Genomic DNA, 21406 nt, shown 5'->3' with positions numbered 1-21406 from the left:
ATGATATACATCGCAATAATTTACGTTTTAAATTGATAAAAATTCTTGTGAAAAGTCTGTTACTTTAACTGAAAATTTAAAGGATTAAAAATTTTTTTATCGGTTTATTAATTTTAATATACGTATATACAGTTTATAATTACCTTAGCACATAAATATAGTAAGATTATACGAGCGAAGCATATTTATATAAACAACTGCGTACATTAGTGTGTTATACGTTTAGTTCACTTATATAGTATACTTACACATATCAAATGTATAGTAAAAATTATTTTTAATAAAAACAGTTTTTGACTATACATTAATGTATACAATTGTATAACACGTATAATGTACGCAGCTGTTTGCATAAACATACTTCGCTCCATATTATCTTACTATTTATATGCAAAAGTAATTATAAACTGCATATACATCAAAACCAATAAACCAATGAAAATTTTTTTAAATCATTTATTACAAATTGTATTTAAATTATATTTAACACATTAGAATTACATTTAACACTAATAACATTTAATGCTGAAAATACTGAATGCATATTGAATACATTTAAGTGTTAAGAATACTGTACGCACTTAGTTATTTAATATTGATAAAAAAGTAAAATATATAATTAAAATGCAGGAACAAATTTTTTATTGTCGCAGGTAACTTTATAACTGATATGTCGAAAGATACGACGTTATTTAGCATCTTTTTCTCTCTTATTTGTTGGTCTTTCTCCATCTTTACAAGAATTAATTTTCAAGGATTTGCCTGTTTACATTGACCTTTGTCTACCCTATTTGTATTATATTTACAATACAAATTACGTCATTACTTTATTTCAACATGAAAAAAGATAAAACAACGTAGTAATTGGTGCAAATCCAAAATTATGTTAATTCGTTTACTGCTTATACGTCTTACTATTTAAGTATTTTTATAGTCTTTATCCAATAGCAGTTTAATTGAAAGTTTGTTAATTCATTGATAGTATTAATGAAATCAATCAATGTTCTTGTTTAATAAAATGTTATTTATTTTATTAATACTGGCATAAAATTAACAAGATTTTGATTGCTGCTAGGTAAGCTGTAAATACATCGGTTTCTTTCATGAATATAAATTACAGTAAATCTCGATACGTCAATCGTGCATTCATTTTCATAACTCGTGTGTGAAAGATGAGGGCTAACTCGATAGTGAGAGAAAAGGCCGGTCAGGCGATCAATGAAGATTCCCGAAGAGGCATCCGTCGTCCCACGCATTCAGTGTGTCATACCGGAGATACGGTGGGTGCTCTCGAGACCCCGGTGTCACACGAGGGGGGAGGAGGGGGGGGGAGGCATCGTCGGTCACCGTGACTGTATCAGAATCCATGATACGCCGACACCGTCAGGGTGTCGCGTGTACGTAACGCACCCCGCTGCACGCACGTGCACAATCTTTTCGCGAAACCGCGCATCAATCCGCAAATGTTTGCATTGTGAATGCCGCATTTCTCCCTATGACGGAAATTGTGGCGTGTATCAGGCAAAATATATCAAAACGTCACGTTATAATTAGTGCAAAACGAAAGAGGGTGCACTTATGGGAGACGTAAACGGAACTTAGATATTTAAATCACATGATTTTGACATAAATATGTTGTCTAGCAAACACATTATTGTCGTACCATTTTCGTTCGTGTAATTTAGAGATATTTAAATTACTTCTCTCTTTTTTTTCACTTTCACTTTCGTGTAAGACTATTGCGTATGTGTACGTGAAATTAACGCGTGGCCTCGTCTTCGCGCTAGGTATCCGTTGTGTAATTGGAACTCGTCGTGTTTTCGCAGGAAACGGAATAGGCGTATGCGGTTACATTGGTTTCCGAGCTGCACCTAACTCGAGAGACGTATGGAGACCTACACAGGTCACATAGCTCTATTCATAGGTTATATGTATAGCATGATATTTTTTTAAATGGTCGCAAAGCGTCGCAGCTTCATGCTAACATTGTTTGCTTTATAAATCAAGTACATTTTACGGATGTCATGTATATGTATATTCACACATATTTTTAAAGAAATATTTTCAAAAACATAATGAATTCTGGATGTGTTAAAAGAACACCTTTTTTTAGAACTTTGCGCAAAAGAAAACAATTTTGCTGAAGCATATATAATATAATATCTAAAAATTTCGCTAAATACAGATCTAAAAATAGTCGTGAAAATAATTATATTTTAACAAGATCTTTCTTCTCCGTGTGTGTTTACAAGATTAAGGAATTACCATCTACTTATTACCACCTACTCTCTCTCTCTCTCGGAAAAGAGGAAAAAAAAAAGAAAACCTCTCAAACGCGCGAAAAATTCAAAAAGTTCTCTCATGAGAAGTATCTTCCACTCCGAGAAGGGAAACACTTCGGAACTAACGATGTTAATGGCGAGCGAGTGCAGAAGAGAGAGAAGTGTGTGTCTTTCGTAAAACATCTCTGTATATAGGGACACGAACGCGAGTGTAGGGGTATCGGTGGAGGCGAGCGGCGTCGCACCTTGCGCGGTTTCTCTCCCCCGGGAAATTTCAATGCGGAAAATCTCGGCGGTGAGACGGAATAAACTGGAGCGTGCATAACTCGGTTGCCTTTGCCACCGGCTGCTGCTTTCTGCCGCTATAAATTCATAAACTACAAGTTCGCGACGGCGGCGGGGTCCCTTCGTCCTCGGAGCGCCGCCTCAGCGCTGTTCCATCGCCACCCTCCCGCCTCCCCCCCCCCCCCCCCCCCCCCCGTCGAAAGGGGGGTCGAAGACGGCGAAAGGGACTAGAGTGGCAGGGACGGGAGCGGAGGAGGAGGAGGAGAAACTGTTGGAAAGTTTCCCCGGTTACCTCCGGCGGATAGCCTCCGCCCACGCACCTTCCAGAACCGCCGCCGGCGGAGAGAAACTCGAGTCGGTGCCTCGATAAATTTGCGAGTAGTTAGTTACAGCAAGAAACTCCCCCGGCGGTGGTTTTGACACACGGACACGTGCGACCGTGTACGCGCGAGCGCAGGAACCATCCCCGTCGTCGTCGTCGTCGTCGTCGTCGTCGTCGTCGTCGTTGTCGCCATCGTCGCCGGAGCGCTTGGATATTAAATTCGCTTCGGAGTACGAGGGAGAAAATCGGCTTTCCGATCGGAGCTTGCTTGCTCGCACGAAACTCCGTACTCGACGCGATTGTCGCTGGAGCCGCGCGCGCGCTTGCTTGCTTGCTTGCGGCGGTTTGTTTTCTAACGAGCTTCCGCGCGGCCGCGATCGATCGCGCAAGTTTCGCAAGTCGCGAACAATTACGCTACAGCTAGGTCGAGGCGTGTAAATACTTCGTATGCGCCGTACGTCTTTCATTATACACCGCCAACGCAATTGCCAATTCTTTAACTTTTACTCGCAATTCTAATTACTTTCTAGTGTAGAGATACACACGGAATCGGCTTTGTTGAAATATATGTATTTAAAAATGATTAGGCCACCTAAATCTAGTAATTATATGCTGGGCTATTAAAATAATCACGTAGCGCGATAATAATATTACAAAAAATTTGGACATTCTGGTAGCCAATAACTTGATCGTCTAATACAATTCTTTAGAAATATTTAAATATTTAACAAAGATTGCTTCTTATATATTTGTATCAAATATCTTTTTCTAAATGAAAATAGATAAATGTTTGATATACAAACGGTTCGCTCATATAAATGGTCTCTAAAATCTCGCTGACTTTTTGTCACGTTTTGCACAGAATAACAGCCAGTACCGCATTCGTATCGTTTCTTATGCACTAACTACTCGTGCACCATTTCTTTTTTAATCGGTGAGCGATTAATTCGCGCTTCAACGAATACGCCTTCTTGCGAGGCAGATTCGTGTCGCTCGCAACTTCTGGCACCGTCCTGTTACGGGTTTTTCGGTCAATTTGTGCTCGTTGTCGAGCATCGCTGGTGACGTCCACGGTATCACGTCCGGTAATTCGATATGCGCGGTAGAAAGTTCGTGTTTTTCCGCGGGAATAACGGCTAGTGAGTAAGTGCGCGCGATCAGCATTCTCTTCTCGTTCGAAATTACGCGAGGAAGGTGATGCGCGTGAGGCGAAAGTCAACGCGTGACACGTGGCGCGACGAATTAATTATGCGATCGCGCGCGTAACCGTTGTCGTCGTCGCGCATTTACAGAAGAGCGCCTGGATTCGAAGAAAGAAAGGACGCGTCGTGTCGCACGCGTCGACGAGTCAATCCCTTCCTACTTTCCTTGCTGTCTAAACAGAAAGAAGAGAGAAGTCAGTATTTTAACGTTAACAATTTGTTTGGAGTTTATTGAATACACAGAAAACAATCTATTAAGTCCTAATACACATTTCTTTGAATAGTACTAAGTAAACGTTTACTTACAGTAGATAAATATTTACTTAATAAAAATATATAAATTAAATTACTGTGTCAAATAAATATATACATATTTACATATTTAATACATATTTATTCAGAACTTTATAAACAAATATTTATTATTATTATAAAATTTAGTATTTTTTTCAATGTATTGACAAATATTGTGGAATCACGTGTATTATTTAATAATTTCCATCTCTTGCGCGAAATAAAATTTCTAAATTTATGAATTCAAAGATTGAATTTAATTGTTTTTATATTTGAGTTTCTTTGGAAATTTTATAAATTTTCCTGGCTGTCTTTCACAAAAAAAACTAAAATCGTGAGCGAAAATTGTAGAAAGTATTGACTCAGATAATGATCTTGAGTCTCAAGTTTCTATTGTTATGTGTTTTTTTTTTTTTAGTTCTTGTAAACATTCTTTTCTCCAACGAATTTTAAACGGCACGTATCTATAATTAGCGTGTCCTGGTGCAAAGCACACACGGCACACGTGTGTTGTTTCTGGTATGGTTTTATCTTGTATTACTATCCAGTTGTCCATACATGGCTCTATTGAAAGTTGGCAATATTTAAAACTAATACATTACTGCGCTTCCGCCAATTTGTACCATTGTTTTTCTATGTATGTATAATATATCAGAATTGTAGACCACATGTTTTCCACACAAAAGAGAGAGAGAGTGAGTTTTCAGTTTTTAAACTTTTATATATATTTATATATTTGTATTTTTACAAGACTCGCGTTGATTTTTCGTATTCGAATATACTCGATATTTTATTCTGAAACAACGTCCACAGTGCTGGATCGCTCGTGATATCTTTGATGGCCTCTCCCGCATCCACAAAATCTTTTCGCGGCTGCCCGACCGTTTTGCGCCCCGTCGAACGCAAACGTGGGTCGACATGGTCGCGGCTACCGGATTTCACCCCTGGCTACACACTCTTTTCGAGTCCACGATACTTCTTCCCTCCCTCTCTTCGTCTTGCCTCTCAAGCGGTCCTGGGCCGCCATTCGATCCGGTCCACGATAGTTCGGGAGAAGGCGCAACTCAGCCGGAATATCTTCGTGTTCGGGAGACGAGTGAGCGGAGCAAAAAAAAGAGGAAAACGAAGAACGCAAAGCAGAGAGAGAGAGAGAGAGAGAGAGAGAGAGAGAGAGAGAGGGAATATGAAAGATTGTACAGTAGAATGATTTCTCCTTTATTTCTGATTGATGAAAGCTTAGAGTTATTAAATAGTGATAATATGAGATAATCATTATTTATAACAGTGATTTAATCCGATCTTTAAGAAGAGTAATATAGCCTGAATCTTGAAAGAAATAATTTAAATTTAATTTCCTCTCAATCACGATTCATTATGTCTAAGATTTAAAAGGAGAGCTAGGTTATTATTGCACCGAGTCGAATTTTTTTACTACAATTTTCGAAATAAAATTTTATCAGCTTGTGCCGATTCAATAATAATGCGCGTGAGTATTTATTGAAATATCGGCACATACACACATTTCTTTCTTTTTTTTAACTGCTAATATCGTTTACCGTAGAACGTTGTGTCTGGATTTCGTGTTCCTGCTCGAAAATCGATTACAAAGCGTTACCTCGACGATCTCTGTTCCCCCTCTCGTCTCCCACATTCCATTCAGAAAGAGAGAGAAAGTAGTGTGAGAGAGAAAGAGAGAGAAAAGTGGGAGAGGAAGAGAGAAAAAGGACAAACCTTCCGGAAGACGTCGATGGTCACGCGCAGAGGGGTCGCTTATATAGCCTAGATTTGATTTAAATCTTAGATTATCGTGCCAGACACGAGGCTCAGGACCAGAGACTAGCATTCTGTGATTTCCATACAGGAAGCTCTGTAACAAGAAACCACCTCTCTTCCTCCCCCCTCTCTATTACTCTCTCTCTCTCTCTTTCTATTTGTCGCTATTTTTTTCTTCGTACCGTTCTTTCTTCTGCATTCTCTTTTTCTCACTTCGAATCGGATTCGTCACAAATACTCGAGCTCTCTCTTGATATTTACCATATATAATATGATTATCGTGATTCTTCGTTATATATACTACTTATAATATGTGAAACTGGTATTGAGACCGCTTCGTTGTGAAGACGAGCCGATAGAGACACATTATGTCGTTTAACTCGTAGAATCATCTATGAACAGTACATTTGCTGATCTCAGTCAAGGAGATTAGTAAGTCATAAATCATTAATTGGTACAAATAGTGCCAATGCCGGTGAAAGAACAATTAACGAGAATTTAAGAAAACTACAATAAATGCTATAGATAACGCAGTGAAGGTTGGAATTACTTTCTCAACTAGTTATTTGAACGATTTTCGAATATTTCTAACAATATAATAATATGTTATCATTAATTAAAACAAATTTACATAACATCCATATATATAAAATATAAAAAGAAATGAAAAAGAGCAAAGTTAAGAGAGAGACAAAAAAGAACTATGCGGCATAGATAAAGAAGGGAAATCGGTAGAACCGTGTCTAACCATCCTGTCGGTCCTCGCCTAGAATCTAGCTTCGACCAGGTGTTCTCGTTGAGGAAACACGAGGGGGAGGGTGATCAGACTCTGCATCAGGGGTGGACTGCAGGCCTCTAGGCTGCGCTGCAAGCGAATGGCTCGAAGAGGAGAGGGCAGGGAAAAGGGACCGGTAACGAAGGTTGAGAGACGGCGGCTACCTGAGAGGTCCTTCGCACAGGACCGGCGTGGCGGCCCTTCTCTATGGGCAATACGCTTTGGGCGCCCAACTGTCTGTGCCGGTTATACATACCTTTGGTACGCGTCGGTGGCGGGCGGTCTCGTCGATTTTCTACTTTAGGAACCTTTAGAGGAATGAATTCCAATGTACCCAACAATCGTCAATAGATCTCTGACCGAAGAAATGATTTCAGATCTTTCATTACTTGTTGCTTCCTATTTCCTTTTTTTAAATAGCCGTTTAAAATAAACAGTTCGTTTACACAGTATTATACTGCATTTTGCAATAATAATTGTTTCGACTCGTGCTTTATTACAAACGAAACAGTAGACACACATCGGTTCCGCATCGAATTAAGTATGTATTATAGCCAATATTAATTTTTTACGTGTTAGACGATAATAATTTATTTAGATCGATATTATATTACAAGTATGATATTGAGCCATATTTTATTGTGAAAACTATAATATTCATTATAAGCTATTAGGTTAAACAGCTGTTCTATCATTACCTTTTTATTTTGGTTAGTGTTCGATGTTTGTCTGACGGCACATACGAGGGTGTTTATATATGTATACTGATCAAATATTGAACCTATAATATTAATACAGTTCTTACTAGAAACGATTTCTACAATTACTTCTTCAAATATACCATTCTAATATGATACGGTTAAATAGTTGTACTGTACCACCAGTCTTCAGTTTTTAAAAGGAACTATGTTATTTTATGAAAGAAAATATAAATAATACCACGATATTCTAATAATTAAGTTGTTAAGTTTTTCACTCTAGAGAGTTCGCTGCAATCATTGTCATCTATAAAGGCTTTGTTACTCGAATCATTTACATGTGACAGAATTACGTCCATATACGCATAATTAAATATTGAATATGTTAATAGGGATTTATCAGCTCGCATTAGCTGTAGTTAGAATTTATTATAAATATAGAAATCATTGCGGGGGGCGACTGTATATGAATGTAATATCGTGATATAATCGCATATGAAACAGACGGGTCGCGCGTGGGTGATTGGTCGCGCGCTACTGCGCGTAGTAAGTTACATGCATTTAACATATACGCACACATATACGCACGTGCGTACGAATAAAGGGACGCCGAGGTGTCGGCAAACACGAGCGAGTACAGATAACCTCGAGGTAAACGTGTAAACTCGACTACCAGTGTTACGAAACCAAGCAAGGTCTAGGAATCTTCTCTGTTTTCCATGTTAATATTTGAACAGCTCCGTATCTACCCAACCGAAGCCGATATGACGCGACACGATGACTTGGAAGAAAAAAAGAGAAAGAAGAAAGAAAAGAAAAACATACGAATTTTTCTGCGCTGAGCTCTAACCGTTAGAAGACACGTTGCATTTATAATGCAATGTAAACACAATCCATGGGGTGTCTTAACAGACCGAAGCCATATCTTTATATGAACAGGTATATAAGCAAAATGTGAATTTCTTTTCGAGGTAATGATGCCAAAGGTTTTCTCAAAAGAAAGCCGATGTCAAAGAGTATAATGTCAAATGACACACGATATAATACCATTATCCTCGCAGCAGGATCTTTTTTTTTACAAACATTGAAAGTTTTTTTTGTATTGACTATTGGAATATTAATGTGAATAATAATTTTCTTTCGTGTCCATCATCTCATGGGGAGAATATTTTTCGAGAAAAATTTTTTGTGTGTGACTGAATGGCAAATATCTATCACAATTTGATTTAAAGCCAAGAAAAACACTTTCTAGAATTTCTCTTTATCCTCAAATTACCTGTTGACTGATACACTCGGATTTTTTTTATAAAAAAATCCAGCAAAAACTTTCAACAACGTAGTTATATGCACGTAACAATTCCGTGAAATTTAGAATTTGGTTCAACAAGCGAAAGAATGACGAAACCTGCAGGAAAAAGGAAGAAAAAGAAGCATGTACGCTCATCCCTTCCTACGCATTCCAATCTTTTTCTAAACGCTTTCGGGTTACCAGTCGCGTTTCTGTAAAAAGCAACTGCGAACTGTTCGCGCGCGACTCGCATGAATATTCATCTCCGACGTGGAAATTCGTCACGAAATTTCCACGTCACGCCGTTAAAACGCCTCGCTTGTATCCGCGAGTATATTTCCTGCTCTGACTCTCTCTCCTCCTCTCTCTATTTCTCCTCTCGTCTCTGTCTTTCTCTATCACGTCGGGTGTCCCGAGAGCTATCCTGAGTTGCTTTCCGCCGCGCCCACCCCCATAGGGATTATTTCCTATTAATATGCATTATGGCAAGCATGGCACAAAGCAACGAGAGAGCCGGGTCGGCACTGTAATGTAAATAAACTTAGGCTGCCGGATCTTCCTCCTTGCCGTGGACACGCTTCTTTTATCATTTCGTCCCGCAGAGCTTTTTGTCTTTTCGAAGTAATACCAGCTACTCCGACTGCCCGGTAAACATTTTTTTCATTTTTCCTAATTCATTTATTTGGCACTACTTTGCGTACGTTTAAAGACAGACAAAGGAATAACAAAACTCTGTAATAACATGTGAAAAATAGTTTTTGATTCAAGTAATTCAGGTCGCAAATTTTTCTGCCATAAGTCTATTCTGTAACTTTAACGACTATTTTACTAACTAGGAATATTATTGCGCAGGTATTTTATATGGCGAAAAAGCTACACAATAACGACAGTATAACGACTCCGAACTGTCATTAAAAGTTACAGAATAGGCTTACAGGAGTGTGGTATAGTTTCTCTTTTTCGTATATAATTATATCCCTTTTTCTTGCAAAGAGATGAAAAAATGGAACGCTTAGAACACTATAGAATTCTTGATTTGTCTTAAGCCCATGGCACATACAAAAACGTAAACAGTAAGGAAATGGTAACATTGAATTTTCATTACTGACCTTGCAGTCTTTACTGTGATTAATCAATTATTAAGCTTATTGCTTTATGTCTTACTCCTTTATTCGTATCTTTTCCAAAAGGATTAGTATTTTTATGTAATTCTTCATGACTCAATAAAATATTTTAAGTAAATAGATTACTCATGCGACTATGAAGCGGGTATTGTACGTGATATCTCTATAACCCTTGCCCTTAACTTCTCATGAGTAACCTGTCGGTTTCGGAACGGGGAATGCGACGGAGGATACATTTTTCGTAGGACGAGGTGTAGCCCGCTGGGTATTCTAAAACGGCGCCATCCCGAGCATTTATAAACAAATTTGAGAATCGTATATCACGGTCATTGTCCCTAGCCCTCGTGCTGACGAAGATCGTCGTATAAGAGAGTTGTGTACGATGAATGACAAAGGAGAGCGAAAGAGAAAGAGGTATAGAGAGGGAAAGAAAAGAAGAGACCGTAGGATGTTTGCGTCGATGAGCCCTTTTGAATTGATCGGCATTTGAATAAATCCACCTGCACGCCCTATGAAAGGAATTGTGTCAAGAGAGTGCGCGAAACGGTGGTTTAAGAAACTCATCAAGACAAATAAAGAAAGATTATTTCACAAAGAAATACTTTATCTTTATTGAAAAGTCATTCTTTCTTACATAATTGTTCGCTTTTTCAATTGCTTGATTGTTCAGTTAATTACGATGCTGCTCGTCGTGGGGTTTAGACTTCAATATGTAGCACTGCTTTTTTATTACACGCCCTGTTTGGTATATATTTTTTTATCAATGTTTGTTCCATTCGGAAAATGTAGTAATTTTATATTGTTAGCATGAGATGCGGACTGATTTGTTTTTTCCGTATCTATACTATTATACATCCAATGCAAAAGCGTCATTTATCGGACGAAATAGTCGCATACCTTTATCCCTATTCGATTTCCAACGTCGAGCGGCGTTGAAATCTTGGCAGGACGAACACGTAACTGAAATCTCAGCATCCAGACCCCTGTGCACCTCTCCCTGCCTGCACTCTTCTCTTTCTTTTTCCCTCCTCCTTCTCTCTCTCTTTCTCTTTCTCTCGCACGCGCGACACCGTGATACCCCACAACGACTCTCCGCTCTGCGCTCGTTTTCCCTCCCCTTTTCATCCCCTGTCGGCGTCGGAGGGTCTGTAGCCGCAGCTGCTGCACAGCTCTCGGCCAGGTGTGCACTCTCGCAATGTTGCCGCAAGGGTAAATTTCTCCCTGCCCCTTCACGCTGTCCCCCCTTACCGCCTCCCCGGCGTGCCGCAGCTCTTCTCTTCACGGTTGGTTTTCGCCATCAAACCGTCCTGGATTCGGACGAAACCGATCCCGGGATTTCGCATACCTTGGAAAATATTTTTCGCCATGCACAAAGGACGACCGACGCCGACGTGTTGCTCGCACGACAAACTTTCCTCTCTAAATAATACTTTTATGTTTATTTTAACAACCTGACAATAGACAATTTTTGAGTGCTCTTTGGAAAAGCAGCGTCTGACGTGACATTTATTTACTTTTTCATTTTTTTGCATGTTTATAATTGTCAACGACCCAACTCTTTGTTTCAGACTGCAGAGGTTATTGATTTCGTGTGTGTGTGTATATGACAGATGTATAATTTTTAATACAACTCCATAAAGGTTTTATTTTAAAAATTTGAACGAGTGTATAATTTTACCAATATTGAAAGATATAATTGATACTTCAGATAGATATTATTTCTCGTAGCATGTAAAACACTTAACATCACTAATAAACAGCATTATAATTAATCACAGTCTCGAACAAGACAATGGCATTTATAGAGAAACGTAATTAGCATTCTTCACATATAATTTTATCATCAATAGACGATTCTATCTTCTTCGCAATAAAGATTTATCGGTGACTAATTGACACTAAATGTCAATAAATGTACAGTAAATGCTTTATCATTGTATTATGAAAACTATTTTACATAATCAAAAAATTCACATCAATGATTTGCGCACCCAGAGATTTCTTTAACTGTATAGCAAAAAAAAAACATTTCTTTGATTCGAAGAAATCTTTCTCTGGTTCTTGTGAATTATCTTACTTTATGTTTATTGCGTAATTTGTACGCAAAGTATATGCGTTTTGACGAGCTCGGTCGGTCGATCGACGCGCGTGGACGCGAATTTCGGTGCGGCGCGGTGTGATGAAATGTATTTTTATTGCAGGACGTATACACAGTCGACAGATAGGAAATTGCGGAAACCAGAGACCGACGATGTCTCGATAAGAGCGGCGTCGGGCTACGCTCTCATTGCCTCAATTTCCACTTCCACTTCCACTTCCGGTCGCGATCGCTTTTTCCCATCGGCCGAGCCTAAAAAACCAGCGTCACGAACGCGCGCGAACCCGTGTGCGTCACGCTCGCTCGGCATTGTCGAGTGAAAAGTGGCGCAATAAAAATGGTCAGTGCGTAAACTCGCCAAATGGTACGCGCGAATATTTTTTTTCGAAAGCTAGCATTTTGAAACCTGTCGCGGATTGTAGCGTGAAAAACTTATTGTAACAGGTTGCGATCGTATCTGAACGCTATAATCGTATCTTTGCGTCGAAGCAGATAAGAACAAACTCATGTCGCATAGTATAAATATATAAGAGAAAGTGTGACCAAATTTTCTTTACAAATGTCTTTTTTCATGCTTAATTAATACTTATGAATGTGACAGCAGGTTTCTTTGAAAAAATACCAAGAACTCGTCTTTAATCTTTGTTTAGAAAGTTTTTCTATTTTACATTTTTGACATTTTGACAGATTCTTTTGTAATTTATCATTATATTTCAAGGTTTTTAGTCATGAAAACGAAAACGAGAGCTGTGCAAAATTGTAATTCTTTTGTTCAAAGAATGGGAATTTAAAGTGAGAATTTATATAAGACAAAATGTGCATAAAAGTGTAAAAATAAATAGGAAAAAAAGACCTTCTCTAATCATTAAATTAGATCTTTAGTAAAGATCTGCTTAAATAATTCGATGTGAATTTATATATACTTATATCCTGCACTGCACGCTGAAATTAATTTTATTTAATATAAAATTTTTTAATTCAAAATTTCGGTACCCAAATACCATATATTCACAGAAAGGTTAAATGTGACTGTTGAATAAAAATAACACACACACACTCTCTTTCTCTCCCCCCCCCCTCTCTCTCTCTCTCTCTACAAAAACCTTTGACTTAAATTCGTTCGCGTGCAACGCGAGAAAGATAAGATCCCGATAAATTGAATTTCGTGGCGTCGACTGCCGGAAGCACTATCGAAAGCGAATCCGACACACGACCTATTGCGGAACGGGGCGAGCGGGAGAGAAGTAGGATCCATGGATCTATGGATCCGAAACGTCACGACGCTCGGCTGAGCGTGTATCCCACCTGAATACCGGAAGCCGGAGGTTCCTCTGACGATGAGGGGGGAAGAGAGCGAAAAAGAGTGAGGGAACGAGCGATAGAGCAAGCCTACCGGAACACCGGAACCGGAAGGGTGCGGAACCTATGCGGGTTCGCGCTGATTTCATCCGTTGATGAGACCGTAGCGGCTCGTTGACTTTACCAATGTTGTTATTAGATGTCTACGTTCGTCAAAACGCGCTGCTCTCGCGACATAACTACGTTTCGGATAACGCAGGAATTCATAATTGAATGTTTTTTTTCCGGTGAACTTGGAACGTTGTCGGGAAACTAATTTATGTACGCAAAATTTATATAGTAATAGAACGATATTTCTGTAGTATCTAAAACTCTAACTAGATATAAATCTGAAAATAATTTTGTTAGTCCATCAAAATAATTATACAGGGAACTCAGATATGTTGAATAGGAATGTTGCAAACAATTTTGACATTCTAACAACCAGCTTGAACGATCAACATAATTATTCTGATAATTTAACAAAATTATATTTTTAAATACATATCTAATTAAATTTTTAGACATTTCAGTACAATTGTTCTTTTCATATATATTTTCATATATAATATATAGATAACGTATTCTGTACAAGAAAAGATTCCGATTTTTTCTCATAAGTATAATAATTGATATCTTTCGATGGAAAGATTTTACATTAGTGGCAACTTTCCAAAGATTTCCATTATCTTACCACAGATTAAAATGTTAAATTGTTGAAATCAAAATTTTTGTAATAGTGCATTCTTTAAAAAAAGAAAGAAAATAGATTAACCTGTCGAAGTTATCAGATTATATCGCATGCTCGATCCTTGCTTTAAGTGGATGTAAATGCGTTAAGTGGATGTAAGTAATTTATAACTTACTATTTAGTGCTTATATATTAATGACTACATTAATAACGCCGAAATACATTAAAAGATAACTCCACGCTTTTTAGCTCGTTTATTTAAAAAAATGTGCTATCTCTTTATTCTATCTCTCGTTATCTCTTGATGTACTATCAAGGGATAATCTATAATATTTGAGAAGACAAATATAATTGAAGCACAACCAATAAGAAATTACCTTTAACGGTAAAGCTGGATCTTAAGTACTATTATAATTCCGTGTGAATTTATATGCTATACGTATGTAGTCTTTTAAACTGCGCGCTGAACAATTTTTCGGTCTTGAAATGAAACTCTACGAAACTACTGCAATAATATCACGAGTTGTCTAGCAATTTAACAATTTTGATGCTCATAGCATCTTCTGGATCTCAATAATGTTGAATGACATATTAAAAATTTGTAAATAATTAATTTATATTGCGAAAAATACATAATTGAGAAAAGAAAATATACGTATAATATTTATAAATCAACTAAGTACGAGAATCGCCAATTACGTTCAAAGTTAAATGATAAACTATACATGTATTTAAAATAAATTAATTTCTTTAATTTTTGAATATCGATACATGTGAAGCAAAAGTTTTGCAAAGCATCCAGACTATGTTTTACATGTCGCAATCAATTTTTTTATTTATTTGGACGCCTAAACACTTATATTCGAGTTATATCGCTTACAAATGATGCATCAGGTAAAGATGGTTCGTTCTCCAGACGAATCCAGAAGCACGCGAGCTTGTTTTGACACACAAGCGTATCTTTCCGCCGCTTCGGTCAAGGCGAGCATCGTGGATCGCACGTCTTAGGGTTACTTTGTGCCGTCCGCGAACGATGAATAATGAGCCGGGGTGTTTTAAACAAAACGTCGGCGTATCAGCGCGGCCCCGAACAAAATTGCCCGGCAACCTACCGCGTTGCGACCGGTACGCCTAAACAAGAGGCTGCCATTAGGGCCAAATGACTCGAGGCACAGCTAGCCACTCGTGATTAAAAGAGCGATTTGTTACGCGGATACCGACGCTCGGCATCGCGGCGACGTGAGCTGGCCGCAGGTTTTAACCCCCATCTTCCCTGCGTTCGCCGGAATAACTCGCATTTCGGGCGCGTTTCTTTTTTTTTCTTCCTCTTTATTGTTCAACGCGCGATGCGAACTTGCATGGCGAGCGCGCGATAACTCAGATATTTCATTTCGGCGACAGCGCGTTCCGCGAAACTCAGTTTGCAATGTGCTCGGTGGCAGTTTCGTGTGTATAGGCTTGTGTGTGACTACGCTGATTGCGACGATCCGTTATTTTCGTTAACACAGCTCCTTGTTATGATACGCTATTCCGAATTGAGGAAATAATGTTCGACAAGTAGTATAATTAAATTTGAAACTCACAGTCGCGGAAAGTAATTCTTATTCTATTGATGATTCGCGTTAACAATTATTACACGAAATTAAATTCAACAGTGCGATTACAATGTTACGGCAAAATTCGACACATATTCGAAGATTGTCAGGACTGTCTCTTCTGTCGGCGGGTTAATGAAGGCGGTTACGCATGCCATTACAGTTACAATCGTCATAAATATTTAAATAATATTCGTTCACCCTGATTTATGCGTAACGCCGGTTACAGCGACGAGAAATCGCGTCGGATTTCCCCATCGTGTCGGCATGGGAATTTCGACGGGAGCAGGTGGAGCATAATTAAAGTCGCGCGAACGGCGTTCCCTTTTTATGGGAAATCCGTGGTCGAAGCACCTGCCAAAACGGCTGATCGTGTGGGACGGCATGATGTGAATGACGTGATTTCGCTTTGGCATTTAATAACGCTGGGGTTATGGGAACCCGGTCACGGGTGGTACAACCACTCCCCTTAAGTACAGTGATTATGCCACGGGGGACACGGTATTTGCGCGATGCTCCGCGAATCTTGCACCGAAAGAGATCTCTTGTACGGGTAATTGTCGATTCATAGATCATTTCCAATGAAATGATCACACATTCCTTTTGATCGACGAATCGCATCTATGTTAAGGATATATGTATTAGGCGTATAATATCTGCAAAAAGTGACTATTAAGGAATATTTATCATTTTCTTGTTTCTCTTGAAAAATAAAGTTAAAATTATAACCGCGTCATTAAGCGGCCATAATGAGTGTTTACGAATTTTTAAAAAGATTTATGCAAATTGACACATTATGATAAAAAGTTTCTTCTTTTTTTGTAAACTCTTTAATTTTAAGATTAAAAAAGATTTGGTAAAAATGAGTTTTTACATAAGAGTTCGATATTATTACGAAAAATCATAGTTTCAATATTTTAAGTTTAAAAGATCTCTTTTCAAACACTTTTTTAAATTAATTTTTATCCTATAAAGTTTCATCAAGCTACAATGTTTTGTAAATAAAACAAAAATATTGAAAAAATATACTAATTTTTAATTTTTTATAATTTAGAAATAAAATATGTACATATATAAGTGAAGTTAAAAAACAAATTTACAGCTTAATTTTTTTTCTTTAAAATACAGTTTAAAAAATCTTTTTACGAAAATGTTTTTCACTAATATTTATACTTAATACTACAAAACTACAATAATACTTAACATTCTGTGAGATGCGAAAATGTGAAAATTGCAATAGTTCCTAACTTTATGAACCGTAATGTATATATGTAGAAATTATTGCAGTACTTTAGTTTTCGACGTTTGATATATACGTGTCTTTGTTATACTTTCGGTGAAATTGTATACTTGTTGCATAATTCATTCTACGATCATGCCCAAAGATAGATCGATACATCTATTAATTCGAATGCTTGCCACTAAGTTACGCTCTATTTGGCAATGGAATGTGCGATCGTCATTCGGGACAATCTGTCACAGTGGTAATTACTGTATACAGATTCACGGTGTCTCGCTGCATCTTTGCATCAATTATGATAAGATGATTTTAATTTGAGTTTTCGTATCACGCGGAATTATCAAAATAAGAATATTATAGTATTTTATTTATACGATAGTCTCTCAAGCAGGGAGATTAATCGACAAAATGCAACTAAATATAAGAATTATCGCTTGTGTTACAAAATTTCCATGCGAGGAATAATTGCATATCGGCACCCGTTGAATCGGATCGTATCGAAATCTCGCAATGCTATCCAATTGTCGTGTAAATTTCATGTTCGTATCAAGCTACCGCGGCAATTCTCTCGTATTACGAGAGCCAAGAGCGTTGTCTCCGCGTTGCGTTACAAATTTCTACGAATGCAAGTGCATCACAGTGCTCAGCGCCTTTTCGTGCATTCCGTAGCGCAATGTAATGCGCGAAACACTCAGCCTCAACATTATTCACTGTCCAATTTATATATTGTTGTTACTATAATTGCTAACGATAGCTAGAGTATATGGTAATCTCAGCGAGGCGTATCTACTTTCCTGGCAATGGTTTTCATCTTAAATTCCAACAGATTTTCTGGATGAAAAATATTCTTTATCTACAATCTTAAGTGCTGCTTTCTATTTCAAATTTTTTTTGGCTCAGACCTAAAGATCAGACCTAAAAATTCTTTTTTGTTACAAACTAATATGATTTTTCAACGTAACATATAAGAAAATTTCAATTTCGATAATAATTAATAATCTCCAACGGTATCTCCAGCAGGACGGTCGTTCTCTCCAATGGAATATTAGTCGAAAGATAACAGCACTTCTCATTCGAAAATGACAGAAAAAATTATCGCTTTTATTTTCAGCATGATAAAGAAAAACGATCTCACTCTTTGTTCGCCAAGTAACCTATTCGAGCGCTGATCTTCCATTTTCTGTTCTCCGGCAAACAACCTATTAGAAATGGACGAATCTGCTCGGCCCCGGCGACATATTGCGCCGACCAAAAATCACATTCCTACCGACCCCTACCGAATTATAGCGTCGGCGGAATTCACCACGGTGAATTCACATTCCCACACACATACGGGCGCGCACGCACGCGCAGACATGTGGGGTGTGCGACGAGGACTCACGCAAGCGGCACGCATGAATGCCTAATGCCTGCGGACAGTGATTTCCACCCTCGACGAGAAAGCGCGCCTCCTACCTCTTCCCGCTTTCGACCCGCTCGCCCCGTTCACCCTTTCTGTATAGGCAGATGGGGTTCTCACGGCCCCACCCCGCTCTCACCTCTAGCCCACGATGTCGCACGTAATCGGTCGCACGATAATGCCCGCTGTCACAACACGCAAACATACGCCCGCGGTGTTCAGATTAAGAAATCAAAGGATTAGCCGTGACTTTGGGATAAACGTTCCGTTTCGTATAGAGATATATTTGATGACTACACGTTGTAATATGCGTAGCAGATTCCAGCAACTCTCTTTTGTGTAACTTATTATACGTATTCTGACCGTGACAAGAGGCTTCGTAAACGCGCCTATAACACGATTATGGCGATAAGTACCCTGTGGTCCATTTGATATAACGCCGTACACATTCTTAAATCATATTATGTCGCGCGACAACAAAATTCAAAAGACCCCTGTCGGCTGTAATGAAGATTTAATATTCATCATTTCGTTCTACTTAATATTATTTCAAATACATTATACATTTCTATATTCACCTCTGATAACAATTACGTTTCATTTCTGTAGAAAAATCTGATATGTTTTCTCTCGATTGTCAGCGACATTGACAATAATTCAATAAAAGCCGATGCGAAAACGTCCTCGTCGAAAAGAGCGCCTAATAAATTCCGAATGTGGATAATGTATGCCGCAAAGTCACGACGATATAATATGTACATAATATATATGTACATAGAAAGAGAGAGGCGGTGCGCGCGCGCGCGTGTGTGTGTGCGTTCGTTATTACACGCACGATAGGCGTATTGCAAATAAACGTATCGACACGTACGTCGTGCTCCACACTCCGCCGCACAACACGGGACTACACCTTGTCACCATCGATGCCGCCCCGCGCGTTCGTTACGCGCGTATATTATTCATCCCGCGTGTCGGCTACGTTGAGACGATAATGGCCGGTTGTCGCTCGTCTATCTTTACTGACGTCACTGTTAACAGGTTGGACGAAAATATGTCCCGCCGACTGCCGACAGCCTCATCGTTGTCGTCGTCATCGTCGTCGTCGTCGCGCTTGTTAACTACTTCTTCTGCGAGAGGATATTTGCGTGAAATGCAAAATAGCCGGAAACGACACGCGCTGCGTTGTTAATTAGAAACATTAACAAAATTAATTATGTATTTTAGCAATATTATACACGAAAGGAACTATTTTGCTGAGATATCTCAAAATTTAAATAGATACAGATCTGAATAATTTTGTTCAACCATCAAATAATTATACAGAAAATTCAAGCATGACGAGCAATATTACAAAAGTTTTAACGTTATTCTAGAAACCAGCTTGATTTTTACATAATTATTTTGAGAGACAAGAGAGAGAGAGAGTCTAAAAAAATTTATTTTTAAATCTATTTTTAGTTAAATTTGTAAATACTTTAGGAAAACATGGAGAGGGAGAGAGAGAGAGAGAGAGAGAGAGAGAGAGAGAGAGAACAGTTTAAAAATTTAGCTGGATATAAATTTGAATATATATAATTTTTTTGAATTATTAAAATAATAATAAATAAATATTAAATTAGAACTCTCGAGAATGTAAAATTAGAATTAAAAACAGACTAATCAGAATTAATTGCGGTAGTTCGTGCGAATATAAAATTTATTTATTAAATATAGTACTTATAAGTATCAGACGTTTCGGCTGCAATTCGAGCCATCTTTAGTGTTCCGATAATAATATTTAAAAAGTCATCGATAGCTGATTATTAAAATAGTTATGTAAAACTCCTAAGCATTGATGAATAATGCTGCAAAAAGTTTTTTGGTATTCTAACAATCAGCTTAATCGTTTTACGTAATTACATATTTTGATAATTCAACAAAATTTTCAAATCTGTATCTAGCTATTTTTTAGTAAAACCATTTTCTTCCCACACACATACATATTACGTATATATGTTCTTTAAATTCTTTTGGAATGTAATCTCATTGTAAAGTAAAAATTAAACCATACTTCAAAAAAGAATAGTCCAATTTTTCAGTCTTTAAGAGTGAGATTTTACTCATCAAAGTGACAATTCACTGAAAAGTTTTAGAGAAAGAGAAGAACGTGCGTGTTTTTATATATATATACATATATATATATACATATATATGTAATATAAATAATATTGCATTTTGTCAAACAACTAATAATAGTGATATTAACGAATTTTATGTTCTGTCTTCCAGGTCAGATAGCGATCGTAAAATGTTAAACCCCGAAACTGGCTGCTACTCCGAATCCGTACGAGCATGGTAAGTAACAATCGATTGTTTTCACTGATTCCGCAACAGCGAGCTTATTTCTTCTTCTAATACGTGTCCACTTTTATCTATAGCTATGCTATCATATATCCATGCTCTATTGTAAAGTTAACAAAAGTGCACTCGGATTTTTTTGTCGAAACGAAGTTAACGTTGCCCGCTGACGCGCGAATGATCCCCGCGGAGATTTTAACTATTTTAACCGGTGCGGCGTTAAACAGCGGGCGCATTTCCGAAACAATGGACATGAATTTTTGTATAATTCGCCACCATTCATTCAATTTTGTTGAAAAATCTATCACCGCTGTTATTCCATCGCGCGAGGTTTTCCTCGCGCGCGTGCATTTTTTCCTCCCCCTTTCCTCCCCCTACCTCTCTCTCTCTCTCTCTCTCTCTCTCTCTCTCCTCCGTCCCCGCAACACTCGTAAAAGGTAATTTGCCGCGACCGCTGATGTATTTATAACAAAACGAATTAAACTCGGCGCGCTGCGCGAGCAGGTAACAAAACGCGGCCGGCCGACAAAACCCCGGGAATAAAATACGCAAATATTTGCGTGTTTAATTTGAATCTCGCTTTGGGGGTCGAGCGTACGACGGCGGCGCAACGGGAGGGTTAATAATGAAATGTCGCATTGTCGTCGGGGGGGGGGGGGGGGGGG

General features: G+C 38.2%; 1 protein-coding gene across 2 annotated transcripts in view; it reads left to right on the top strand.

Annotated features, from left to right (window-relative positions):
* Positions 1–21406, top strand: part of SoxN (SRY-box transcription factor soxNeuro) — a 107641-nt gene that overhangs the window by 39709 nt on the left and 46526 nt on the right. For both annotated transcript variants that reach the window (XM_018538606.1, XM_018538607.1), the window contains exon 2: positions 20673–20738. In XM_018538606.1, coding sequence (XP_018394108.1) covers positions 20673–20738 — 66 coding nt within the window. The remainder of the gene's footprint in view (positions 1–20672; positions 20739–21406) is intronic.

Source organism: Cyphomyrmex costatus, unplaced genomic scaffold (assembly GCF_001594065.2).
Source record: "Cyphomyrmex costatus isolate MS0001 unplaced genomic scaffold, Ccosl1.0 scaffold193, whole genome shotgun sequence".
Lineage (NCBI taxonomy): Eukaryota > Metazoa > Arthropoda > Insecta > Hymenoptera > Formicidae > Cyphomyrmex > Cyphomyrmex costatus.
This window is presented reverse-complemented; position numbering and strand designations above follow the sequence as displayed.